This window comes from Anastrepha obliqua, chromosome 4, assembly GCF_027943255.1.
Source record: "Anastrepha obliqua isolate idAnaObli1 chromosome 4, idAnaObli1_1.0, whole genome shotgun sequence".
Classification (NCBI taxonomy): Eukaryota; Metazoa; Arthropoda; class Insecta; order Diptera; family Tephritidae; genus Anastrepha; species Anastrepha obliqua.
Genome location: NC_072895.1, coordinates 24,458,391 through 24,485,405, shown reverse-complemented (window position 1 = coordinate 24,485,405; position 27,015 = coordinate 24,458,391). Strand labels below are relative to the sequence as shown.

General features: G+C 37.0%; 2 protein-coding genes across 7 annotated transcripts in view; both read left to right on the top strand.

Annotated features, from left to right (window-relative positions):
* The window catches only part of LOC129244432 (protein phtf), a 31,645-nt gene extending 15,928 nt beyond the window's left edge, over positions 1–15,717 (top strand). The window contains exons 2-13 of the mRNA XM_054882054.1: positions 5,260–5,332; positions 8,061–8,200; positions 8,267–8,571; positions 8,642–8,841; positions 8,920–10,078; positions 10,150–10,399; positions 10,468–10,602; positions 10,668–10,846; positions 10,907–11,127; positions 11,188–11,317; positions 14,804–15,061; positions 15,168–15,717. Coding sequence (XP_054738029.1) covers positions 5,307–5,332; positions 8,061–8,200; positions 8,267–8,571; positions 8,642–8,841; positions 8,920–10,078; positions 10,150–10,399; positions 10,468–10,602; positions 10,668–10,846; positions 10,907–11,127; positions 11,188–11,317; positions 14,804–15,061; positions 15,168–15,395 — 3,231 coding nt within the window. The 5' untranslated portion in view covers positions 5,260–5,306 and the 3' untranslated portion in view covers positions 15,396–15,717. The remainder of the gene's footprint in view (positions 1–5,259; positions 5,333–8,060; positions 8,201–8,266; positions 8,572–8,641; positions 8,842–8,919; positions 10,079–10,149; positions 10,400–10,467; positions 10,603–10,667; positions 10,847–10,906; positions 11,128–11,187; positions 11,318–14,803; positions 15,062–15,167) is intronic.
* A 6,695-nt stretch (positions 15,718–22,412) lies between these two features.
* LOC129246415 (lysophospholipid acyltransferase 6) overlaps positions 22,413–27,015 on the top strand; it is an 89,284-nt gene continuing 84,681 nt past the window's right edge. The window contains exons 1-2 of one of the 6 annotated variants that reach the window (XM_054885226.1): positions 22,413–22,479; positions 23,243–23,418. In XM_054885226.1, the coding sequence (XP_054741201.1) occupies positions 23,323–23,418 (96 nt within the window). In that variant the 5' untranslated portion in view covers positions 22,413–22,479; positions 23,243–23,322. Of the gene's footprint in view, positions 22,491–22,991; positions 23,140–23,242; positions 23,419–27,015 lie in introns of those variants that run through there. The other 5 variants (XM_054885229.1, XM_054885225.1, XM_054885223.1 and 2 more) reach the window with 5 other exon arrangements.

Below are 27,015 nucleotides of genomic sequence, written 5' to 3'. Positions count from 1 at the left end.
TAAATGATAGTGCCCATTTACACAGGGAAATTCGATTAATTTGACAAAAAATTTACATGTGAAAGCAACAGCATATTTATCGAGTAAGATTCGCCGCTAGCGAGTATAGTTATACCTCAAGGCGAATTGAATACCATAGGTGACGCCTTGCCTCGCGACTTTGACAAAAACTGAGTTCTGTTTACATAAATATTTCATTGTTTACATTCTTAATTTAAAACGAAATTAGTGATTCGAAGTGGAAATATTATTTTCAATAAAAATAAAAATATGTGCAAATCCTTTTTTGTGAGCGAAAAGGCTGAAATGGGATATGGGTATTTTTTGTTTTTTTGCAAGTACTAAAATTGGTAGAAGCACAGCTGGTGTGGTGCAGTGCTTGTTTTATGGAGTTCACAGCAAAGGAGGAGATATGTGCAGATCACCTCAGGTACAAGGTCACACAAAATTAATCATTTATCAATCATTGAATTAATCAAATCGGTAAATTAGTTATATAAATTTTATTTTGCATATCTTTTTTACTAAATAAAATAAAAAAGTTATTTTGAGTCAGAGAAATCTTTATTTTAACCTTTACGCGCTTGTCTGTATACTGAAAAAATTATAAATCTTCCGATAGGGTGATTAATTTTGATTAATTCATAATAACTTATGAGAGAAGGTAGCACTTGCAAAATATAAGCCCTAATTTAACGCCGGTTGTACAGGGGAATTTAAACTATTGACAGGGACAAAGTGATAAGTTTTCTAAGTTCACAAACAACGTTTGAAATTTACATGTGTACATTCCCTTCTTCAAGTGATTTGCCTTTGAAATAATCAGCTGACCTTGAGTTTTAAATATCTTTTTGTTTTTGTACAATACTATCGCTATCCCAGGTAGACTTATCAAAATCGCGAAAAATAAAATAACTATTTTGTGAAGACATCATTTTCAGTACTGAATTCGCCTTGTGGTAAACGCAAGAATGATCTGTATTCTGTTTGCCTTGTCGTAAACCTAGATTTTTATCAAGACCACTAAAACAAGAAAAAAATACAAATCAGGTGTTCTATGCGATTCGGTAGCCTCGCTATAATTTTGGCCATATTTCTTCTCAAGCCAGCTAATTTTTTTTTTTTAACTTTAACTTTATACCCAATTTTGTTATCCAATAAGTTTCGATGAGTGCTTTGAGTCTTTATCTTGTTAAAAAATTGGCATATCATGCGGATAAGATCTTTGAACTGCTAGTTTTCGTACCTGAATTTTTCAATGATTACTGGTTCATTAAAAGTTATTCCTTAAAAAAGTAACAAGGCAATGTCTGCGGAAGCTGGAAACTCTCGCTGATTTGTGCATCGCGTTTTGAATAAATTCCTTGTTAAAAATAGGATACACGCCGAAATGAATTTCGGAAAAAGTGTGAACCGCTTTTGAGGATTCTACGCCTTCACATAAAATACAGGGTCCGGCACTCGTTGTGTAACCAATTAAAAAGGTCATAAATTTAGCTTGGAAAATTACTTTTATTCAATTCAAAGTTAAAAATATGTGAAAATAATACAAAATTAAGAATCAATTTACTTTTGCTCGATATGACCACCTTTTACCTTGGCGGCCTTGAGACGGTCCAAAAACGAGTCGCAAACTGCCCGAATGTGAATTGCAGGTATTTTGGCCCACTCGCGGGCAATGGCTTTTTTTACCGCCTTGAGACTGGTGAATCTTTTAGTTCGGACGTTCGGACTTTGCTCTCCAAAATGGCCCAAAGAGAGTAATCCATCGGATTCGCATCTGGTGAATTTGAGAGCCATTGTGTGGACGTTATGAAATTCGGAACGTTGTTTATTAGCCATTCTTGGCTCACTCGCGCTTTATGAGATGGTGCCGCGTCCTGTTGAAATGTCCATGGTCCGCCACCGAAATGTTTGTCTGCCTATGGCTTCAAAGCAAGCTCCAGATTACTTTCCCGATAATATTTCGCATTTACCTTGACGCCAGGATCGATGAAAACGATTGGAGGACGCTCATCTGGGGTTACAGCTCAAACCATTACCTGTGGCGGGTGTTGTCTCCTGGTGGCCAATCGATGACTCAAATTCTTGAATGAACGGTCGGTCAAATAAACCCTATCGTTTTGGGAGTTTACGAATTGCTCAGTTTGAAAAATTTTCTCGTCAGAAAACACAATTTTCGGAAATTGACCGCTTTCGGTCAAGCGAAGCAACTCCTTCGCTCTCTCAAGTCTGACTTTTTGCTGTTTTAATGTGAGATCATGCGCCTTTTGGATCTTGTAAGGCTTGACTTTGAGATGATTTTTCAGTATGCGGCGGGTGCTATGATCAGATATTTACTGTTCTTTCGTCATTTGATTGGCACTTCGTCGAGGATTTCGCTCAAGTCCCTTCTGTACTTTTTGAAGCATTTCACGTGGCGTTGCAGTCTTTTGTTGACCACCTCCATGACGTTTCGCGATGCTGCCAGTATCATTGTAACGGGAAATGGTGCGAAAAACAAAAACTTTATTTACTTAAAGGTGCTCGAGCTCACGAACAATCGCTGGTTGTGATTTGCCAGCCAAAAATAATGCAATCACACAATTACGTTTGAAATCCATTGCTGATTTTCTTTTCTCGCGTGCATCACCTGCTCGAGCGGTCTGAAGTTGGTTACACTTCGAGTGCTGGAAATTCACAAGCACAAAATTCACAAGGAATTCCTGCAGGTATACCTTTAAATTTTTTATGGGTATTTGTTTGTATGTGTCTGGGTGTGTCTGACTCTACTTTTATCAGCGCTTATCAGCCTCGCGTACCTAAAAATAAATAAATGTGTTCGCACATTCCTAATCCATCGATAAATTAAACATTTGTGCCCATACAAAATCTTAGGTAAACAAAATTAAATTTAATAAATATTTGCATACAAGTCACTGCACAGAGCGTTTCCATTGGCTAGAATATTATAGCGATCGTTTTTTTGTTTTGTAAAGGGTGGTTAAGTTTCAAGGGCCGGTGTTGATTTTGAATAAAATACAATTTTTTTAGGAAATTATTATCATTTCTCTTTATTGTGATAGTACTGATATGGCTCAATTACGTAGGGAATAAAATATCGGCCAAATGGTCACCGCGGCCTCGGCGGCCCACCTCCTTCCGATGGTCCAAATTTTCGATGACGCTGAGGCTTAATTGAGGTTCTATGCCGTTAACGTGCCGAATTATTTCATCCTTTAGCTCTTGAATTGTTGCTGGCTTAACGACGTACACCTTTTCTTTCAAATAACCCCAAAGAAAGAAGTCCAACGGTGTCAAATTACATGATCTTGGCAGCCAATTGACATCGCCGCGACATGAGATTATTCGGCCATCAAATTTTTCGCACAAAAGAGCCATTGTTTCGTTAGCTGTGTGACAAGTGGCACCGTCCTGTTGAAACCATATATCGTCCACATCCATATCTTCCAATTCGGGCCATAAAAAGTTAGCGAACACTATTCACAGTAACTGCCTGACCGGCCCCATTTTGGAAAAAAATACGGCCCAATGATGCCGCCGGCCCATAAATCGCACCAAACAGTGACTCGTTGTGGGTGCATTGGTTTTTCGGCAATCACTCTTGGATTATCATTCGCCCAAATGCGGCAATTCTGCTTATTGACGAATCCACTGAGGTGAAAATGTGCCTCATCACTGAAGATGATTTTCTTCACGAGGTGCGCGATATGCATTTTGATTTGAACGCCCGTTTTCATAAAAAGCCTGAATAACTTGAACGCGTTGCTCGATTGTGTATCTTTCCATGGTTCAAATTAAGTTAGTGTGAAATTGAAAAATATCAAATGAAATGCGAATAAAACTTGACGTTTAGGTGTGGTTCACATTCAACATCGGCCCTTGAAATTTAACTGCCCTTTATAAGAAGCAACTTTAAGGGAGAAAAAATAAGACAACATGACAAACTTTTGGAGGACACCCCCGATATTATTACAAAAGCACTACCTATTGCCCAGTTTTGACAGTTTGCTCATTTATTCCATAATTTCAATTACTTTTTTATATAAATGTAGTTCATTCTATAACAAAGACGATACTAATGTAAGCGCACCCCACATGCATAGGCCCCGGATACACCACTGCTGCGACGGCAGCTTTGCCTATGCATTAGGCATTTTAAGACCCCTCATCCGTAAGCAAAAAAAAACTAACATAAGCTTCAATCTTTGTACAAGATTTATAAAAATACGACAAGATTTCATCAAAATTTCAAATTTTTAATCAAATGTTTTTAAAAAAATTTAGGCACGCAGTTTTGTAGCCCATTAAATTTCAATAAAATAAAGTGCAAATTTAAAGTCGCTCAAAATTGTCGTTGTTTTCCCCCACTCCATTTTGACAACGAAAAGTTTTTCCTACAAATTTTATTTTCCCTCCACTTTTCCCTACTTTTACTTTACAAAATTTCTAGCGCTAGCAACCCAGTGTCTTGTTGAGGGAGCCGATTTGTCAAGAGCGAACGAGAAAGCTGCTTACTGAGCAAACTTTTATTTCGAATCATGAGTGATAATGAAATAACAAATAAATTTTGAAGCTTTCAGCCATTTATATTTTTCATTTCTTCAAATTTTATTTATTATTTTTTTTGCGGCGTTTACTAAACAAAACAACTACAAGTAATCCGTAATATTGAGCGTAACCACAAAATGATGCCTACATTGCAAAATTTATAAAGAAAATAATATTGCGTTGGATTTAAACCATTGTAAACATGAACATTTTCGTAAGTGTTGTTTTTGTAGCAGCACAAACATTCTTCTTTCATGTACGGGGAATGCTGCTGGAGTGACAGTCTTTGGCCGGATACAAATCCGGATCGTTCCGGAGCGCATAAATCCGACTGTCATGACAACGTTTTCGTAAATGTAAACTTGTCTTGATTTTAATAAGTTTACGTTATCGCCACTGCACTGTAAATCACAATTACAAATCATTGGCACTAGACCAACAACAATGGTTTGTACCTTTGATTGTCACGGCAAAGTATTGGCAAAGTAGAAAACAAAGAATGGATTCGCCTGATTTTCACTCTGTGCTGACAGCTTCATGGGCACGGCGAAAGAAAAAAGAGACATCAGCTGATTTACCGATACCACCTTTAATAGATTCGCCTTGCTTCAAACTTTTTATATTCATTAGCTTTTGTTATATAATATAAGCCTCTTTCTGCTTGATATTTGCATATTTTATACTAATTTTTTCTCTTCTTACTTTCAGATATTTGGAAGAAAAATTTTTGAACAAAATTTTATGTAAACATTAATATGAAATTGGATGAAGTTGTTATATGGTAAGTAGCTAAAGCCGAAGCCAAATGTTTTTCATATCTTCCAGAGAATTTGTGTCCCACTTGCGAATAGTTCAAGCTCTGAATCTAATTAAATTGTGCTTGGATTTTCAACTTTTTTTGTGGCAAACGTTTTGATAATTGATATGACTTAATTGGGGTCTTCAAGTTCAATGACGTCTTCTGTTTTGTCACCAACCTCTAATTTGCGTGGTAACGGTATTTAAAAATGGATATTGAGCGCCTGAAAATCCATTTCAAAATAACCTTACATCAGAAGTTGAACTGATCCCAACTTGATGGGGGACAGACTATATTAAAACACAATCCAGTGCAAACTTTTCAAATAACAGCTTTCAAGCTAAGGAAGTTAAAAACATAAAAACTAACTAAATACAAAAAACAAAAAATACATAAAAAACCACTAAATAAATAAGAAAAATAAAAACTAAATAAATAAAAATAAAAAAAAATTAAATTATACAAAAAATAAAATTAAATAAATTAAATCAAAATAAAAACTAAATAAATCAATAAAAACTTAAAAAAATGTAAATAAAAAAATTCAAAATAAAAACTAAATAAATAAACAAAAACTGAATAATAACAAATAAATTAATAATAAAAATAAAAACTAAACAAATGAAAAAGCTAAGTAAACAAAAAACAACAAAATAAAAACTAAAATCTAAATAAATAAAAACTAAATACATAAAAACAAAAAAAAACATCAAAATATATAAAAAAAAACTAAACAATTTAATTAATTATAAAACAATAAAAAAAATGATTAACTGATTTATTAATTAACTAAAAAAAACTAAAATAATAAAAATGAAAAAAATAAGATCTAAATAAATAAAAAATAAAAACGAAATAAATAAAAAAATAATAAAAATAAATAAATACAAAAATAATAAAAAATAAAACAAAAAACTAAATAAATATAAGAAAAGTTAATAAATTAAAAAAAAATTAGAAACTAAGTAAATAAGAAAATTTAAATAAAAAATATAAAAACTAAGTAAATAAATAAAAAATAAACTAAATAAATAAAAAGTAATTAAAATAATATTAATATGTGTTTAATTGTTTTCTTCCTCGTCTTTATTATACTTACTTATATATATACAGTCTAATAGAAACGTGACTGGCAAAATTAAAACGTAGTTTTCCGTTATAAAAAAAATTTAAATGCTGCTAAATAGGCGCATCCATTTCGCAATTTGTTAGTTTTGTGAGAAATTTAGAAAGCCTTCGTTGTTCTAAAAAACAAGTTCCACGTATGAAAAACGATTTGAAGCAGTATTCCTATTCGCACACCCTAAAGGTACAAAACTGTCACGTTCAACTGCAGCAAAATATTTGAAGAAATCGAAGATGTTCATAAATAAGTGAGCGGAACGGTATACCGAAGTTAAAAACGTTGATGACTTCCCTGGGCGAGGCCCAAAACAGAAATAGTTCTCCAAAACAGGATCAGAAGGCAATTGATTTGTTTGTGACAAAACCGAACATATCGTTGGGAAAAGCTGAAGCAGTTTTAAGTAAAAGTGGTGTTAATGTATCCAAAAGGCAAAGCAAAGACCTCACCACAACTCGCAATTTAACTTAGCAAAATAACAGAAAAATTAAAGCGAATGTGAAGGAACTGATTTTTAAAAACCTACACAAATTCGATAAGCTGACATTACCAAGCTTTATCAGACCCTCTAAGAGATTTGCTCAAAAAACATTATTATTACAGTAATACAAATTTTAAATAGCAAAGTAGACTGCGAAATCAGCAACTAGTTTAAATAAAATTTTCTTTTTCAATTTCGTGCTAGTTAACGGCCAGTTTTACCTACGATTCACAAAGAATTCCTTGTGTTGAGGCATGCGATTCTTCATAAATATTATAGGCCTAAATACCCCCTCCGCCTCTGAAAGGCAGACCGCTCAGCGAAAAGTTCAAGACGCTTTAAACAAAGTCAAGTCAAGTTCTCGCCCTTTGAGATTAAGTCCTCACTGGTACTTGAGTGTATCGTGAAACTGAATCTGTGAGGAACGCACAATAGCATCCGGCTGATTTGGATCCCGGAACACAGGGGTATAAGTGATAATGAAGTAGCGGACGCATTGGTAAGAGAGGATGAGGCCTGGTTTTTAATAGAAACCGAGCTCTTCCTTACTATGGGAGAACACATCATCAAAGAGAAGCTTTTGGAGTGAAGAGCTAAGGGTGCGAAAGGTTAGCTGACACCAAATGCTCACGGGTAGATTAAGTTCTCACTGGTTCTTGGGTGTATCGAGAAACTGAATCTGTTATGAACGCACAATGTCATCCGGCTTATTTGGTTTGGACGCATTGGTAAGAGAGACTGAGGTCTCGACCTTAATAGAAACCGAGCACTTCCTTGCAATGGGACAACACACCATGAAGTAGAAGCTTTTGGAGCGAAGAGCTAAGGGTATGTGAGGCTAGCTCGCGCCAAATACTCACGGGCATTCTCATAGGCCACATAGGCACATACGCGCAGTCGAACCCAGCTCTATCTTAAGTTTAATAATGCAACTGGGTCTGGAAGAGGTACTGTGATGAGTAGAGAGCACAAAAGGCCATGAGGTCGAAGTGCAAACCTACAACAAATCTAAATCTAAATCATGCCCAAAAAGATTTCAACACAGTATTCTAAGTATTTCATTTTCTCTGCGCCTATTTCGTAAAAGTATATTTGTTGAATTTTAGGTATCAAAAAAAGATTGGCACCTATGACAAGCAGCAATGGGAGAAAACAGTTGAGCAAAAAATTCTAGATGGTTTTAACAGTGTTACGCTTAAGAATGCAAAACTCAAAACAGATCTAATCGATGTCGATTTAGTTAGAGGTTCGTTGACCAATTAAATTTCACGGATACGTTGATTAATTAGATTTTACTTATCTCCTGTGATAGGCTCCACCTTTCCAAAAGCAAAGCCAAAACAATCTCTTCTTACTGTGATACGTTTGGCCATATTGCGTTACTTCTTTTTGCCCGTCTTTGCGCGATGGTGGGTCAAACAGACATCGCCAAACACCTTCGGTGTGCTACTGCTGATGTATATCACACAGATGGTGACATGGGCCGTGTATACCTTCAATATGCATCGCTTTGGCGGCACCTCAAGCGGCGTACCGTCGACGCTGGACATGAATTCGACGAGAGGCAATGCGACCGCGGCTGTGGTGGATGACACGATTAAGCGTGTGGAAGAGGAGGTAGGAAGTGAAAAGCAAAATCATGTGCAAGTTTCTTTTTGATATATATAAATGTTGATTGTCATTACAGCACGTAGTCTCGCTCTCGGACTTGATAATACCCATGGTACTGGGCCTACTGCTTAGTTTCATACACTCGCAAATAGTGGCGACCAACACTTTGAGCGGCGCCAAATCGAAGCACCGACGCTTTTCGAATGCCAGTCAAAGTGGAAAAGTGCCGCGCCAAAATGGTGAGAATCGCGTGCGCAGACGCAAGAAATTGGTGAGGTGTGTTTTTCGTGGAAGAGTTTCCTCCTAAAGAAATATATTTCAATTTTACTAAATGCGCTCAAAATTTCACTATAGAGTACGCACACAAGAGTCCACAGATGCATCTACGCAGCAGCAGCAGCAGCAGCCTTCACCGTTACAGCCGCAGCAGCAAAGCCAGTCAGCCACGTCACAGAATATGCCGCAAGCGCGCTTACTAAGTGCCATGCAAAGAATACAAGCAAATTCCGAAAAGCTCGCGCAAATAAGCAATGCCAACATAGAGGCGCTACAGCAGTCCACACAAAATAACAACACCGTCGAGTCGCACGGTTGCAGCGTGGCGAAGAAGCGACCACCTGTGCCGCCGAAAGGGCCTGCAGCAGCAGCACGCGTTGGCAGCGCGGAGACTTACAACAACACGACAACCACCACGACGGGCATACGTCGTAGCGCCAGTCCTGCCAAACTGAAGCTTGATCTCATCTCAGCCGCTGCGGCAAGTCCAGTGAATGCTGCAGACTACAGCAGCACCGACTGCAATACGGATAATCATAGCCCCACAACTAGTCATAGTTTAGCAAATAAGAAACGGAATGTCAACTGGCATTCACCAATACATAACTACGCCGTGGTGAGCAGCGAAGCTGCTGGCGCAACGAGCACACAAGAAAAGCAGCAGCAAACATCACCGCAATCACTGTCATCACCGTCTGGTTCGGCGTCTGCATCGGCTTCGGCAGCGACCACCACGACGACCAGCGAAACAAATTCGCCGAATACAACACGCGGCACGCCAACAGCCGCACTTCATGGTGACAGTGCAGGTACGGCAGGTGGCAGCACTACCACTTCCAGTGCTAACGGCTCGCCCAACAATAAAACTGTACGCATCGATATGTGCGTACAAGAATTCTACGATGATCTCATAAGGCGCACTGATCAGCTCGTTTGCGCTCAGCAGCAGCAGCAGGAACATGTAATGGATGAGACTGCCGCCAGTGCGGCGGAGCACAGCAGCGATTGCACAGCGGCGGCAGCGACACCGCGGCACGCAAGCCGACGGCAAATTTGTGAGGACGACGGCTTTGAGAGCTTAAATGGTAAGAGTTCAAGTGGTGAGGAAATGAATGTGGCGCTGCCACCGGCATATGCAGTAACCGGCGAGCAGGCGGAAGAGACTAAACTGCGTTTGCGCTTGAATGCGGGCAGCAGGTTGGAGCGCAAGGACGACAGCAGCAACTACGAAGCGGAGGTAAGCTGTGTGTTTCGCCTAAATTAATGCAGCATAAGCAAAAGCATTTATTCTATGCCACCCTTTCGTAGCCATCCAAAACAAACTCATATTATCGCTTCAAAGCGATGAGTGAAAAGAGCCGTCCACTCTCCGCGTGCGATTCCTATCAACCGGCTAGAAAATTGAATGCTGCCACTGGCGCTGACATGAGCAGCGGTGACACCGATGAGGAAGGTGATGATGGCGAGACCATATCCAGTCCCGCTTCGCTTGGCAATGCCTCCAATTACACAGAGTGTACCACCTCAGCTACGGAGTGGCTTGGCGTAACCACAAATAGTAATTTTTCTTGGCTAAAGTCTCATAGCGGCAAATTTCCCTCAACCGTGATTTCGCTCTGTTTGCAGGTGAAGAATGCAGCTATAGCTCGGAGTTGGAGAATTCGGATAATTACAAAAACAATCAGTTCTCAGATGAGGATGGCTACGATGGCGATCTTATGCCAACAACTATTCTAAATCCGCACGGCACCTCAGATCGCAGTAAGTGTCGATGTACTTGGACGCACAAACCAGGTTTATGTTGCAAATTTTCACTTCTTTGCCAGTTAGTTGCACTGTTTGGGAGCAGCGCGAGATCAAAAAGGCGCAAATGTCCGTACTGGAGATATCATCATGCATCATTGAACGCGTCGAGTCCATGCCGGAGACAAATGATTACATCTACATTGGTTTGGGCTTTTCTGTTATTCTATCATTAATACCGTCATTTTGTCGCTTGTGTGAGGTTGGTTGGTTTGGCTGTTTCGAAGTGTTCATTTCTCATTTTTTTACAACTCGTTTTTAGGTAACCATCGACAGCACCAATACCAGCGAAATCAATTACCTCGAAGTGCCCATGTTGCTGTGGCAAAAGGCGTCCTTCTCCTTTTGGACCATATTTGGCTTTGCCTTTGGTCATACGCAATGGGAGCAAACAGTGTTGGTGATAAGTTTTCTACAACGCATTTGCCTGACCACAATTGTTTTCATAGTTTTTGCTGTAGCGGAACGCACATTCAAGCAGCGGTAGGCGGCGTGTTGCGTATATGAAATGTTAAAGCATCGCTAATAAATCTCAATTTACAGATTCCTCTATGCGAAGCTTTTCTCGCACCTAACCTCATCACGACGCGCGCGTAAATCGAACCTGCCACACTTTCGTTTGAACAAAGTGCGTAATATCAAAACATGGCTGAGTGTGCGCTCTTACCTGAAGGTACATATAATTTAATGCATTGCTTGTCTACCCCTTCCTGTCTTTCTGTTAGGTTAGGTTAGGTGCCCAAGGAGCGGGCACACTTGGACGAAGAAAACTAATTCATCCTTTGTGAGACCATTGTGAAGGGAGTAAGTTGGAGGAAGACCGATGGGACGAAAGGAGAGGGCGCAGAGAGGTGGGGATGGGGTGATTAGGAGTATAGGTTTACTGCAAGGTGAAGTCCAAAACAAACCAGACTGGCATCATAAAAATGTTTTTGATGGCATCATCTTTTTAGTGAGTTAGTGCGTGGGAAGTTACATCCCAAGCTGGCTTCCAGTGAAAGCTTGGTGACATTCGACTCAGTGGAAGCGAAGTTATTGCGCCTAAAGTGTCAGTATGTTTGTGTCATCGGTACAAAAACGAGTTTCGAACAAAGAGCTAATATCAAATTTTGTTTTAAAATCGGTAAAACGTTAACGGAAACATTTGAATTGATGAAAAAAGTTTATGGCAATAATTGTCTATCTCGTGCCAGAGTTCATGAGTGGTTGTGAGGACATAAATGACAATGAACGGGTCGCCCAAAATCAGTAATCACCGAAAACTCCATCGAAATTGTTCGTAAATTTATCAAAAATGAACCGAAATCATCGTTGAAATTCATGGAATCGGAGTTGAATATCTCCAAAACATCGATTTATTGCATTTTAACTGATCATTTGGGCTTACGAAAGGTCTGTGCGCGTTTCATTCCGCACAAGTTAACTGAGAACCAAAAATTGCTCAGAACTCAACATTCGAAAGACCTCACTAAAGAGGCGAGAAAAGACGAGAAAAGACGAGAACTTCCTTTACAACATTCTAACTGGTGACGGGACGTAGTGTTCCAACATGAACCTGAAAATAAACGTCAAAGTGCCGAATGAAAGTCCCCAGTCAAGCCACCACCCAAAAAATCGCGTTTGGAAAAGTGAAAAATCAAGTCGATGCTCATTTGTTTTTACGATTCCAAGGGGATTGTCCACAAAGAGTTCATGCCAATGGGCCAAACCATGCAATTTTCTATCTTGGCGTTTTGAAGCGTCTGTTGCATCGCATTCATCGAATTCGCCCTAAATACGGCGAAAGAGGAAGCTGGCGCTTATTGCATGATAATGCACCAGCTCATCGATCCACTCTATTGACTGATTTTTTGACTAGAAATCGCATTTTAACCATCAATCACTCACCGTATTAGCCTGCTATGGCTCCCTGTGACTTCTACCTGTTCGGAAAATTGCATATGGCCATGAAAGGAAAACGTTTTGCGTCCGTGGAGGCCATCCAAAAGGCTTGTACCGACATCCTGCAGGACGTTCCGGTCAATGACCTGAAACACTCTTTCGGAAAGCGTTTAGATGGTGCAAAACAGTGAATCGAGTTCAGAGGGGACTATTTTGAGTAAATAAACTCGAAGAAGAAATCAAAACAAGGCTCCTGTCGTTTCTATTGTGGCTCAGTCTTGTTTACTATGGACTTCACGTTGCATATGTGGATTATGAACCATGACTGTGTTGCGGTTGCGTTAATGATGTTTAATGCCAAGGCCTGATTCCACCTCATCCTCCATACATTTGTCGCAAAAAGACCTCGAGGTAATTCCAAGTCTCACAGCATGCATTTCTCGCGCATAGTGTCCTGTGAGAAAACCCACAAAATTCGGGAGCTGCTATTTGGTCAACCTCAGAAGCTCGCCGGAGCGCCCTCGATCCACACGTGGCCAGAAGGACTTCGCGACCTTACAAGTTAGTTTACTTGTCCAACGCTCGCTGAGTTGGCGCGAAGCCCATCTTTCCAGGAGGTAGTCAGGAGGATCTCAATTCTCTCCCTTCGCGAGGAAATAACCTTACAAATCCCTTGTCTGGCCAGCTCATCCGCCTCACAGTTTCCCGCAATGTCGCTGTGACCAAGAACCCAGATGAGGCTTATGTCAAACCATTCGGACGCTTCAGTTTCGGACGGACGAACAGTTTCGAATGCAACGGAGTTAAGGAGTAGATGCTGAGATGATTCCACCTCATCCTCCATACATCGGGCGCAAAAAGGACTCTTTCTGTTACTTCGCTTCTTTCCTCTTTTCCTCCTCGACTAGCTTTGACTTGACTCTTTTTAGGCTTTGAATACAAAGGGGTTTTTAGCCTTAGTATTTTAGGAGTTGCCAAACTCTTCTTTACACGCCTTTTTCAAATTTCAATTTCAAACCTGTCTTCCAGCGCAATAACTTTTTTTTTTCTTTTTACTTGTTCACTCCTCTCGGGAGCATAGAGCCTCAACAAGACTCAGTGTTGCGTTGGTTTCGTTAATCTATTTTGATTTCTGATAGGGTGGGTGATTAGCCTGGCATTACCAGTCCTAAACTGAGGAACAGAGCTTGGAGCGCCATCTGTGTTTCACATTTTTCTGCAAGAAGGATCGCACAGATGGTTGAGAACTTCGCTAAATTTGTTTTTACCCTTAAGGTTAGGGGTAGTCAGAATTTTCAAAAAATTGATTTTTTTTTTGCATTTTCTTAAAGTATAATGTTTTAAAAATATTGTGTAAAAATTTGAAGTGAATCCGACAAATACTTTTCAAGTTATTCAACAATTAACAAAGGGCGCTCGGCCGCTCCGGAGCCGATAGCAAAACTTTAAATGCGTTTTTCTCAAAACTATGTTTTTCAAACTGGTGAACACTGTAACTTAAAAACCGCTACGTAGATTTCAATAAAATTTATACAGCTTTTGAAAAACATAAAAAACTTGTGCCTGATCGAAAGATTTTTTTTTTTTTCAAAAATTTCGATTTTTTTTTAACAATTAACTGTTGGCTTTTTTTCTCTAAAATCTGGAAAAAATTTTCTGAGGCCGCCATTTTGTTCATTTTGAAAAAAAAAAAAAAAGCTTCGATCAGGCACAAGATTATCTATTAATAAAACTAATTTTTCTTGTCCGATTGGTTTTAGATGAATCTGCAAGGACTTGTGATGTTCACCGCAAGGGACTTCTGGAGAAACGGGCTTCACACAAACAGCGATAACTTTTGCAATTATTAATTTTTTTTTTGAAATTTTGGTGAAGTCAAGTTAAAACATGATGTTTTTATGCTATGTTTTTATTTTTGTTAAATAAATTAATTAGGTAGCAAAAAAAAATTCGTGAAAATCATAATTTTTTCGGGCCTCTGACTACCCCTAACCCCTTAAGCAGCTACAATGCAAATAATACGTTGACTATTGCGCGGGATGGAAAGGATACATTTTTGGGATTGAGGATTTTTTTTTTTATATTTTTGGGATTGAGGATTTTTTTTTATACATTTTTGGGATTAAGGAATTTTTTTTTGTTTAATTTAGAAAAGCGCGAATAGCGTGCTTTGCGTGGGATTCGAACCCACAACCTCTGGGATGGCAGGCTAGTGCACTTAAGCTAGACTACCGAGGCCGCCCAACGCAATAACTAATTTTTTCTTAATTTTTCACAGAAACGTGGACCTCAACGTTCGGTGGATGTCATTGTGTCAGCTGCATTCATAGTCACTTTACTATTGCTGGCCTTTCTCAGTGTGGAATGGTTGAAGGATTCCGTGCATTTGCACTCGCACCTGAATCTGGAGGCGCTAATGTGGTCTACAACGATTGGCATCTTCTTGGTGCGCTTCATGACACTGGGCAATAAAATACATCACAAATATCGCAGTGTTTCCGTGCTGATTACTGAGCAAATCAATTTGTATCTGCAGGTATGCAGATTTTTTTTTTTTTTTGCAGTGGTCAAAGCACTGCGTGTTTGTTGTTATCTCACTAATCTCAAAATGCATGCTTTCTATTTCCCATCCAAACCTACAGATCGAACAGAAGCCGAAGAAAAAAGACGAACTGATGGTGTCCAATAGCGTACTCAAATTGGCGGCGGATCTGCTCAAGGAACTGGAATCACCTTTCAAAATATCTGGGCTTAGCGCCAATCCATATCTGTTTACCACCGTAAAGGTTGTCATACTTTCCGCGTTGTCAGGCGTATTGAGCGAAATGTTGGGCTTCAAATTGAAGCTGCATAAAATTAAAATTAAGTAAAAACTATATAGGAAAAAACTGATAATAGTAGAATGTTGTAGCACAGAACCCAACGTGTTTGAAACGTACGGATTTATTTAGTAGTATTGCTTACCGGGCGTACATATAAAGAGGTACTGAAAATTTCAAGGTATCCAAGTAGAATTACATACACACGCATTATGTATAATAATTTGAAGTGGTCTTATTTCAGCTCTAATATTTAAAATGCAATATTTTTGTAGTACAATCAACTGAGTATTAGCTTTAGACAAATCTATAGTTTTAATCTAAAATAACAAAATGCAAGTTGAAATAAAATATAGGACCTTAATAAAACGAACGACGAGTGCATAATTAATCATGAATCTAATTCGAAATTGTATTTTAAATGCCCACAATTAATCTGTATATTGAAGTGTTTGTGATGCGTTGCAATGCAACTGGGAAATGTTACACCAGAACTGTTGCATAAACTGGCTGAAGAAAAGTGAATGAAATAATGAAATAATTAAATGATAAAGAAGCAGACACTCAGAACTGCACATATCCGGAAAAATTGGAGTCTAATTGTTAAATCTGCGAAATTTGTGTATAACCAAAATATGAATTTGGTCCAAGTATTTATAACCAATAATAGTAGGAATAAAATAATTGCTTTAAAAGCGGTGATTACAACTTATTACAAAAGTAAAATGCGGTTTCAATTGCGGGGAAGTATGGGCACTAGCCTGGGAAAGTAAGTGCACTAGCCTGCCATCCCAGAGGTGGTGGGCTCGAATTGCACGTGAAGCACGGTCCATACACTTTTCCAAATTTACCTACTTTTCCTCTTTCTAATAATTTTCCATTCCAAAAAAAATTTTCAAATTCACTCCTCAAACCCAAATTTATCCTTTCCATCCTCACTCCCGCACAAAAAGTCAGCGCATTATTTGCATTGTGCCTGGTGAAATAAGCAAAAACAAAGATCAACACACAGTTACACATAGCATCAGCAGCGCCAGCAAGAGGAAGCGGGCAAGCGCGGTAATAGCGCGCCCACACTTCAACTTTAGCGAAGTCCTCAACCATCTGTGCGATCCTTCTGCCAGTGAAATGTGAAATACAGATGGCGCTACAAGCAGCAAGAAGGCGTTGTTCCTAAGCAGAAATCAAATAGATTAACGTAACCAACGCAATACTGAGTCTATGCTCCCGAGAGGTGTGAACAAGGAAAAAAAACGGGGTAAGTTGGTAACGCATTGTCACATAAGGACTATAGATTGCAAGGTTTGACTGTGTGAAGCAAAATCGGGAGCGGAACTTCGGGCATGCTGCGCCATGGGCAGGTTTTTCAATAACAGGTGTTATTTTGAATAACCCGCTAATTCGGTAGATGTCACTTTTGAAGCTGTAATTTTTTGATATTTCACAAGTAGAAACTACGCCATTAATAAAAATGGAACGTTACACGCTTAAGCGACGCATTGAAATTATTAAAATTCACTATAAAAATGGTGAAAATTTGGCAGAGGCAGTTCGTAAAACTCCAACATTTTTGGGTCATCGTCAAGCACCTTGTCGGACCGCAATACAGAAATTGGTGAAACAATTAGAGCTGTTGGGAAAAGTTAGTGATGTGAAGAATAAAACTCGTGCACGTCGCTCAAGAACAGCCGAACAGCCGAAAATATTGCTGTTGTAGCCGAAAGTGTTGAAAAAAAACCCAGGTTTGTCCATTCCTCGTCGTTCGTTGGAATGAGGCATTCCACAAACGTCATTACACCGTCCGTATTTTGCATAAAGATTTGGGTCTTAAAACTTATCAGGTCCAGTTAACACAAGTATTTAAGCCGGCCGATCATCAACAACGTCGTGTCTTTGCTGATTGGGTCGTTGAAATGCATGAAAATGAATCGGAATTCCATCGAAAAATCATCTTGAGAGATGCGGCCGGCCCATTTCCACCTCGGTGGCTTCGTCAACAAGCAAAATTGTCGAATCCGGGGCTCAGAAAATCCAAGAGTTATTGTTGAAAAGCCTCTCTATCCTCAACGTGTGACTATTTGGTGCGGTGCGGTTGGTCCAGCGGAGTCATTGGCCCTTACTTTTTCGAAAATGAAGCTGGAGCAACAGTTACGGTGAATGGATTGCACTATCGAGAGATGATTAACGATTTTTTATGGCCGAATTGGATGGTATTGATCTGGACAACGTTTATTTTCAACAAGACAGCGCTACGTGCCACACAAGCCATGAAACCATTGATCTTTTACGGGAAAAGACCTCCAATAACGCCAAGACCTCCAATAATACCACTGTGGAATTTCTTGTAACAAATTATGTACCAAAGGAAAGGAAATTTATATTTTCTATTTAATCAACTTAATTTTAAGCGGTGGTAATAACATTTTTTTTTAAAGATAGCGACAAAATCGGAGGTCTCCTCGTATTAAAGTCATTATATGCATGAGATTTTCTTTTAAATTAATAAGATTCATCTAATGTTAGATTAAGGTTAAGTTAGGTTAGCTTAGGTAGTGCTGGCTAGTCTGTAAAAAGATCTCATTTAGACCTCTAGGGTCCATTGTGTTACCAGTGCTGTGTATTTGGTAGTCGAATTATTATTTTATGTAATTTTTAATGCACGTCTCCCCGAGTTTTAACAAGCCGTTCACTCTTTTGCCAGCAATTCCCTTCAAGGATGAAAAATATGTTAATCCTAGGCACATTTGTCGAGTCCTACAAACTAAAGTACAGCTAGTATTCGCTTCGTGGGTATGTGTAACACGCATCGATTTAGACTAATCCCACTTTGAAAAAAGGTCCCGTCAGTACTCCAACCAATATTTTGCAGTCTTTTCTAGAGAGTGATAAAATAAAGTTTGTAGTTTTCGTATTCTAAGTCCTTAGTCCTCATATCTCTGAAGATTTATCTAAATTTGAAGGCAAAAGAATATTTTACTGAATAAAATAAAATAAAATTAAATTAAATTAAATTACATTAAATTAAATTAAATTAAATTAAATTAAATTAAATTAAATTAAATTAAATTAAATTAAATTAAATTAAATTAAATTAAATTAAATTAAATTAAATTAAATTAAATTAAATTAAATAAAAAAAAAATTAAATTAAATTAAATTAAATAAAATTTAATAAAATAAAATTTAATAAAATAAATAAAAATCTTAGAAAATAGAATATCACTAGAGGATATCCGCTTTTTCACCGACAGTCAAGCGGCCGTTCGAGTACTCAGCTCCTCTTATACCCACTCAGATGTGGTTCGATCCTGTCTCTTATCTCTTAACGAGATAAGTGTTCAGAATTCTGTCCAAGTTATCTGGATACCGGGTCACAGTGGATTCGAAGGTAACTTCAAAGCTGATGAGCTCGCAAGAGCTGGAGCTGCGCAATCGAATGTTAGTAACTTACCCACAATCCACATTCCGCTCTCAACATGTAAATTGCTCATTGATCGAGAATTTCACAGCATTGCTGATCGGAGGTGGCGAGTGGAAACTACTTGCGTTACGACCAGACAAATCTGGCCATCCTACAATCTGAAACAGACAAAAACCCTTATAAGTCTTTCGAAACATGAACTAAGGCATATAATATCTCTTATCACCGGCCACTGCCTTTTGGGCACTCACGCACGTCGGCTCGGGGTTCCTCAAAACGACCTGTGCAGATACTGCGAGGACGAAGATGAGGAAGTATCGAGCAGGCATTTGCTGTGCAGTTGTCCCGGTCTAGCCAGAAGTCGACTCGCTCTTCTAGGCTCTCAACAATTGACAATCTTTCAGTACTCTCGAACCTGAAAATCGAATCTCTCATCAAATTCTCGAAACGAATTAATATCTTTGACCAAAATCTACAATAAAAATCTCGGTTAGGTGGGGAAATCATATAAAATAATGAGCTCTAGGGCAACACAACGGACCCAACTTGCGGTCTATGTGGCACTCCGATGCGGGGTCACCCTTAAACCAACCAACCAACCAATAAAATAAAATAAAATAAAATAAAATAAATTAAATTAAATAAAATTTAAAAAAATAAAATGAAATAAAATAAAATAAAATTAAATTAAATTAAATTAAATAATGGAGCACAATTTCCCAGTACCTGAGGGGGTTAAATCCCCAGCAGAAATGATCGCAGCATGGAAGGCAAAAACAATACACGGTGCCCATCCGCATGATCTCGAAATGGCATGGACAGATGCACAATCATCCAAATTATGGTTGAAAAGAGGAAAACTCTTTTCTGAAACAGAAGGTTTCGCAATCGCTATCCAGGATCGAATTATTCCAACAAGAAATTTCCGTAGGTCGATACATGGCGAGGCAATAGAAGATAGATGCCGAAGGTGCGGCATTTACAATGGAACAATCGACCATGTAATTGCTGGATGTGGCGTACTTGCTCCCCGTGAATATGTCATGAGACATAACAATATAGCAAAGATCCTCCACCAGCAACTGGCGATAAAACACGGTCTCTTACATGCAGAAATCTTATATTTTAAATATGAACCAAAGGCAATATTGGAAAATGCAAATTTTAAACTGTACTGAGACAGATTTATTTCCACAGATCAAACCGCAGCTGCCAACAAACCTGACATCATCTTGTTCGAAATAATCGATATAGCGGTGCCCCTTAATCGCAACATCCAAAGCACATACTCCACCAAAATATCGAAGTATGCAGCTTTGGCCATAAAACTTAAACGGATGTACAAAGCGAGGTAAGTGAATATAATTCCAATAATTATATCGTCCACTGGATTAGTGGCTAAGCATTTAATAAAAAACTTGAAGAAGTATGACTGCCAACACCTTTTAGAAGACATGCAGAAGTCGACCATACTGGACACATGTGCAATAGTTCGTAGATTTTTAAATATTTATTCAAGCAATAGTAATCGCATGGGCCTAGAACTTGGACTACGCTCCACCAGAGCACAATCCCTTGAAAATTTTATCCGGTAATCTCCGGATCTCTAATGTGTAATCTCCGACAATAGCCGAGATGGATTAAGCTCAAAAAAATAACATAAAATAAAATAAAATAAAATTAAATTAAATTAAACTAAATAAAATAAAATAAAATAAAATAAAATAAAATAAAATAAAATAAAATAAAATAAAATAAAATAAAATAAAATAAAATAAAATAAAATAAAATTAAATAAAATAAAATGAAATGAAATGAAATGAAATGAAATAAAATAAATTAAAATAAAATAAAATAAAATAAAATAAAATAAAATAAAATAAAATAAAATAAAATGAAATGAAATGAAATGAAATGAAATGAAATGAAATGAAATAAAATGAAATAAAATAAAATAAAATCAAATAAAATAAAATATTATAAAATAAAGTACATACAAAATATTCTGTATCAAATGAAACGTAATTTTGAATTTCTATGTTTTTAATTTTTTCCTTCTTCATGTAATTAATGTGTTTTTATATTTTAAGTGGTGCCAATTTCGTTAAAATCCATTTAGTACTTTACAAAATATAGGCATTAAAAGGTTTTGAAATTTTCACCTTTCCCTCTCCACCTTCATGTGCACAAGAAATGTTATATATCTTTAAAATCAGTTAAGGAGTTACATACGACAGCAGCACCAAAAATGCGCTAAAAGAAAAACTGTTTTAGAAGGGATATCATTGTATTAAGATAGATTGCAAATAAAATATTTACACAAAAAAAAAAAGAAGGGGTAACAATAGAAATAAATATAAAAAAAATTGTATACATTGTTTACTAGTACTTAACCTTTATAGAAAAATTTATTTGAATTTTTCTTTACAAAAATTAGTACATGAAAAATCACCCAAAGTACAATTGAAAAAAAGTTGCTCCACGGCCTGCATCATTTCTCCTTGAAATGTAAAAAGTAAAAAAATTCTTGTAAAATAAAGATGTAGCCGAATTTTTGAATTTCGAAAAATTTTGCAATTTACGGAATTTTAAAAAAAAGTATGCGTTTTACGTCATAAATGTCACACTTTAATTATGTTTATAAATTTTTTTCAATAAAAATATCCAAAATCAGCCTGACAGACTAGAGAGAAAACACTTTCGAATATTCTACGAATAACCGCATCAAAAATTTTTAAAAAACTGTATGAGTTATCATGCAGACCGTGCCGGAAAAAGTAGTTTCGAGAAAAACGAGTTTAAACTTTCAAATGCATTTCGCTTGAGGTCGCACGGATTTAAAGCAAGAACTTAAAATTAATTTGGCCCAAGCAGCTAATGTGCCCTTTTTTTTGTTTTTTTTTAAGATAGTGTAATATTTTATATCATTCTAATAAATAATAATAATAATTTTTTTAATTTATTTTGTTAACTTACGTCTAATCGCCCATTCCAGCTTCAGATTGTATGCCTCTTCGATCAATAAGCAATTGTTGTTTATTTTTTTTCACTCGACGAGATGTTCTGGCTTCTTTTGTTGCTTTCATAGTCTTGATTCGTGCGCGTTTTAGCCGGTTCGAGAATTTTCTCCGAGACAATAATGGTACCCCTCATAACCAATTGTTATACCAAGTAATCTTTTCATTCTTAATCAACTCTCTGCTCTTTCATTAAAAGTAGATATAGCACCATTGGTAAGATGCAGCAACATTGAAAGGCTCCGAAATTAACGGCCAGCTGCCTCAAACGAAGGACAGCTACCTGCGCGCATCAAACTCTCGTCGGGCAGTTACAATTTCTAACACAACTTTGTATCTATGGAGAATTTTCACAATCGCACACACAGAAAACTATAAAGAATAATAATCTGTAGAAACAAAAATCGTTGTTTTTTTTATTAAGAAAGGTGAACCACGCGCTATTCTGCACTTTGAGTGCGACTTTTTGCCAAAACATTTAACTGAAGGCACGCACTTCCGTGCATTCGCAATTAGTGCCCAACTAAATTATCTTAAATTCAATTTTTCGCCATTCAATTTAGTTGGCAATGCGACGCCCGACAGCTGTCACGCGCTGTTCCCTTTTGCGTCATTCGTTATGTTCGCCGTGAAACGTCGTCGGCGTTCTTCAATTCAGTTTATTTTGAGTCGTCGAAGTGAAATATTTGTTGAAAAGGTGCGGTTTTTGTGCGTTATTAAAATTTTGCTCAACAAAGCAATATTTGTTAGATGTGGTTAAAGTGGGTGGGGGAATTAGAACGCGAAAGTATTTTATCCTGCTTTTTAGTAATAAAGTTTTGCCCTTAGATGGCTGATTTGTGCTTATTGTGAAAGTAAACAAGAGTTCAGGATAATGTAAAGACGATATTCCCCTCTTTTCATATTTAACAAGCAAACGAATTTCGTAAAACAAAACGACTCATACAATTTGAGTTGCTTCTAGATTTCACATCTCCCACCCACTCTCGAGCGTGGCAACGCGTTTTTTGTTTTTGCACACCATCTGATTGGGTTATTGTGAAAGTAGCAGAAAAATCATGAAGCAAAAAATTGTGCACGAGTTTTGAATGAATGATAATTAATAGAAAAATAAGTTTTATAATATCTACACACCTGTTCTTGTGCGGTGAAGTGGAGTAGAAATGCAAAATTGTAAAAAAATAACCGAAGAAATATGTTAGAAATCACTCAAATGAAGTCATTCATATTAAAAAGAGAAAAAGTGAAAATTTTTTGTAGAAATTTGTCCAAGTAAAATATTGAATATAATCTGTGTGTGTACGCATATCAATTGTGTTCTCGTGGCCGCGTGTTTGCTTTCGCTGTTGACGTCGACGTTAGTGTCGACTGCAATTTTGTTTATCGAATGCGAAAAAAGGATATTCAGCTTTCCTGAAATCGGAATTTTTTTAAAAAGTTTTTGTATCTCTTTTGTGCAGGTTTATTTTGAATGAAAAGTAAAAGATAAATAAGAAAGTATATAAGAAACGCAAGCAACGTAGAGCAATTTAACAGCAAAATGCTGGAGTCACCTAAATTCATTCATAATGACAACTATCAAGGCAGCCGCGCCTTTACCTGGCTGGCAGATATGTGCGGATTATCTGTGGATTTGGTAAGTACTGAACTGTAGTAGTGTGTACCGGCAAACACGTTGGCTAGAGGAAATGAGAGGATTCAAAGGCTTCACATATGTTTACATTGACAGAATGTTGAAAAGGATAAATGCGCTTATGTATAAGTGCATACACATAGGGTCATAAAAATAGGTACGCCGCCTTTTCTAACGATTTCCTTGAAATTGTTGAAATTTCGCACTTTTTACAAATGTCATCACTGCTTCGTTGTGAATTTATAAGACCCGTTATATTAAGTTGCGTTATTGGCTGCACAGATGCGGTTATTTTCATAAAGTGTAATCTGTGTTGGCCACTAAAATGGGAACTTTGCGTATAACTCTTGCATTTTAACTAATAAAGTGAAAAATATTGAATGTAACCAAAGTAGCGAATTATAGATTTCATTTAATTAATATGAATTTCTTCGGAAGATGGGTCGTGCGCAGCATTGCACAGCTGAGGAGTGGAGGTTTGTTGACAATCTTCGAAAACAAAAAACAAAAAAAACAAAAAAATCGTACAAATTTATCGTTGAGTTACTTGGGAGCTCCATCTGGTAACACTTAGGATCAATAGGTCTATGTGATGGCTTTCAGCCAGCCAGGTTAACCTAACCTACTTGGGCGGTCTAAAAATTTCGTTGCAAATGCACTTAAGCTCTATGCACTACAACCTTCTGAGGTTTCTCAATCTCACAGACCGGATATAGTGGTGCAGAAATAATCGTAAACTTGTTGGTAGCGGGGATGTGACTACAAAATCTTGTAGATGCACTAACTGGATCCTTGGTGATAATAGTAGATCGTTGTGAATCACCACTTCAACTAACAAATCGACGTAAGCCCAAAAAATCCCCAGAACGACGTGATGGCAAAAAGAAAACGGCTTGCACTACCGATAATTCAATTGTGACTCTTGCCAAGAGGGATCACTTAAAGCCATCAAAAGCTATTGCAGATGAAATCAGTAACCAGAACTGTACGTCGTTCATTGCACAACATGAAACCACCAACAGGCAGAATAGCTCGTAAAGCTCCTCTGTTAAAATAAAGCAAATTTAAGGAAGTGGAAGCACGGTGTGTCCTAGGTGGTGTGAAAAGATGATACAATATGCCTTGGAGCAATGAAATAATTGAAAAATAAATTTATGTGAAAATGATGCTGGGCGAAATGTTAGACGTGCCAAAGTGCAAGAGTTCTCACTGCGGTAGGAGAAAGACCTATTTACCTCATAACCAATAAAATGAACAAATTTACGTTACCACGGCAGTCGGTTCTACGTTACTGGAACGACCCAGTGCGTTCCAGCAGCATACCACGTACATGTATAAGGAATGTTTAAGCTGCTACAAAAACAACAACAAATTTATTTCCAGGTACATATGTAGTTCAAGAAGTCATGCTACCACTTGCTGAGTAAAAATGCCACTTCGCCTGAATTATATGCAAGATAATGACCCAAAACACTCCTCAATGTTTGTACGTGAATGGTTTTTACAAAATGGCGTTAGAGTTATGGATTAGCCAAGCCAGTCAGCCCTCCTAAACCCCATTGCAAACCTTTGGAGAGCTTTAAAGAAGCAAATCAGCAAACATTCAAAAATAACAGACCATTATTCGGCTATGAGCGAATTTGACAGATATGCTGACGTCATTCGTTTGTGTTTCACAAAATTTTGCTTTAGCTTAGTGACACACAAAACGAATGACGTAGAATCCAAAGTTCACCACAAACAATTTTTTTTCACCACTCGTTAGGAGGCAACCCTGGTATCCATCAACCTTGTAAGGAAATCACTAACCACAAAGTGTGTCGCCAGTACAGGAGACAAATTCCCTTCTCTCTTCCGCGGCCGTCTTTCGCCCCCGAACAAAATGTTTCCCCTATGTAAATGAGCACTAAGTTCATTTGGTATCGTAGCTATTTCTATTTTGTGGCTATTTTAATGACGGCATTCATCTTTCCTTTTTGCCTATTCTCACAAGTTTAAGGTTTAAAAGATACTTGAATTATTATTTATCTTTGTTATACAATTATTATTATTTATTAATTCGAAAAAGTTGCGATTTCCGTATGAACGTGGGCGTACCTATTTTAATGACCGTGTGTGTATGCATACAGTGTATAATATTACAAACAGGAAAGAAAGCAAAAAAAAGAAAATGTGAGTTCTTGATGGACCGCATTCCAGTGCGTTGGCATCCACTTCTCTACAAAAGCCATTACAATGTAATTTTGAGAGCAGTAGTAGTTGGGCCTCCACCACCCAGCTAACCTCATCAACTTGCTACCAGACTTTTCTGTACATTAAACTTCATGGCCGACTGATAAACTGGTTGCAGTTTTCGCCATTCATTTACCCATAAAATAGTAAACGAATATGAAAATAGGGAAACGAAGGAATGAATGAAGAGGCGCATGTGATGATTTGAAGAAGAAACTTTCCTTATGTATGGAAAAAATGTATGTATGTAAAGTGCAAACGTGGCTGCATTCGCGAGTATTAAGAAAATTATTGGACTCATGATCTAGCAGAGAATGCAATTACTTTCGCAAGGACAGGGATGCCAGCGAAAGCCAGCGAATTGTTGCAGAAATCTCGCATTTGCTCTTGCACAATACGGCCTTTCTTGTGCCAGTTGAATAGAGCATAGATTCGATTGTCTGCTACTTGCATTTGCTTTTGTAAAGGGAGAGATGATTATATCAGAATGTTATGATAAAATTTAGAATTTTATTTTACTATGAAGAAAAATTAAGATGATTGAAGTTTTAGTATAAAGTTTGAATTTTAGAATGAAAACAATTCAAGATGATTGAAGTTTTAGTATAAATTTAGAAATTTAGTCTGAAGAAAACTCAAACTGGTTGAAGTTTTCGTTAAAATTTAAAATTTTAATATGCAGAAAATCCAAAATAATCGAAGTTTTACTAAAAATTTAGAATTTTTGTATGAAAAAATTCAAGATGATTGAAGTTCTAGCTAAAATTTAGAACTTTAATTAATTTGAAGAAAATTCAAGATGATTGAAATTTTAGTTAAAATTTAGAATTTTAGTATAAAAAAATTCAAGATAATTGAAATTTTAGTTCAAATTTAGAATTGTAGTATGAAGAAAATTCAAAATGATTGAAATTTTAGTTAAAATTTAGAATTTTAGTATAAAAAATTCACGATAATTGAAATTTCAGTTAAAATTTTGTATTTTAGTATGAAAAAAATTCAAAATGGTTGAAGTTCTAGCTAAAATTTAAAATTTTAATATGAGGAAAATTCAAAATGATTGAAATTTTAGTTAAAATTTAGAATTTTAGTATAAAAAAATTCAAGATAAATGAAATTTTAGGTAAAATTTAGAATTGTAGTATGAAGAAAATTCAAAATGATTGAAGTTCTAGCTAAAATTTAAAATTTTAATATCAGGAAAATTCAAAATGATTGAAATTTTAGTTAAAATTTAGAAATTTAGTTTGAAAAAAATCCAAGATGATTGAGTTTTTAGTCAAATAAAATTCAGCGATCAAATAACCCCCGCGAATAGACAAAAATCAATATTGATAAGTATAATTTATATTAGTTATAAAACTCCAG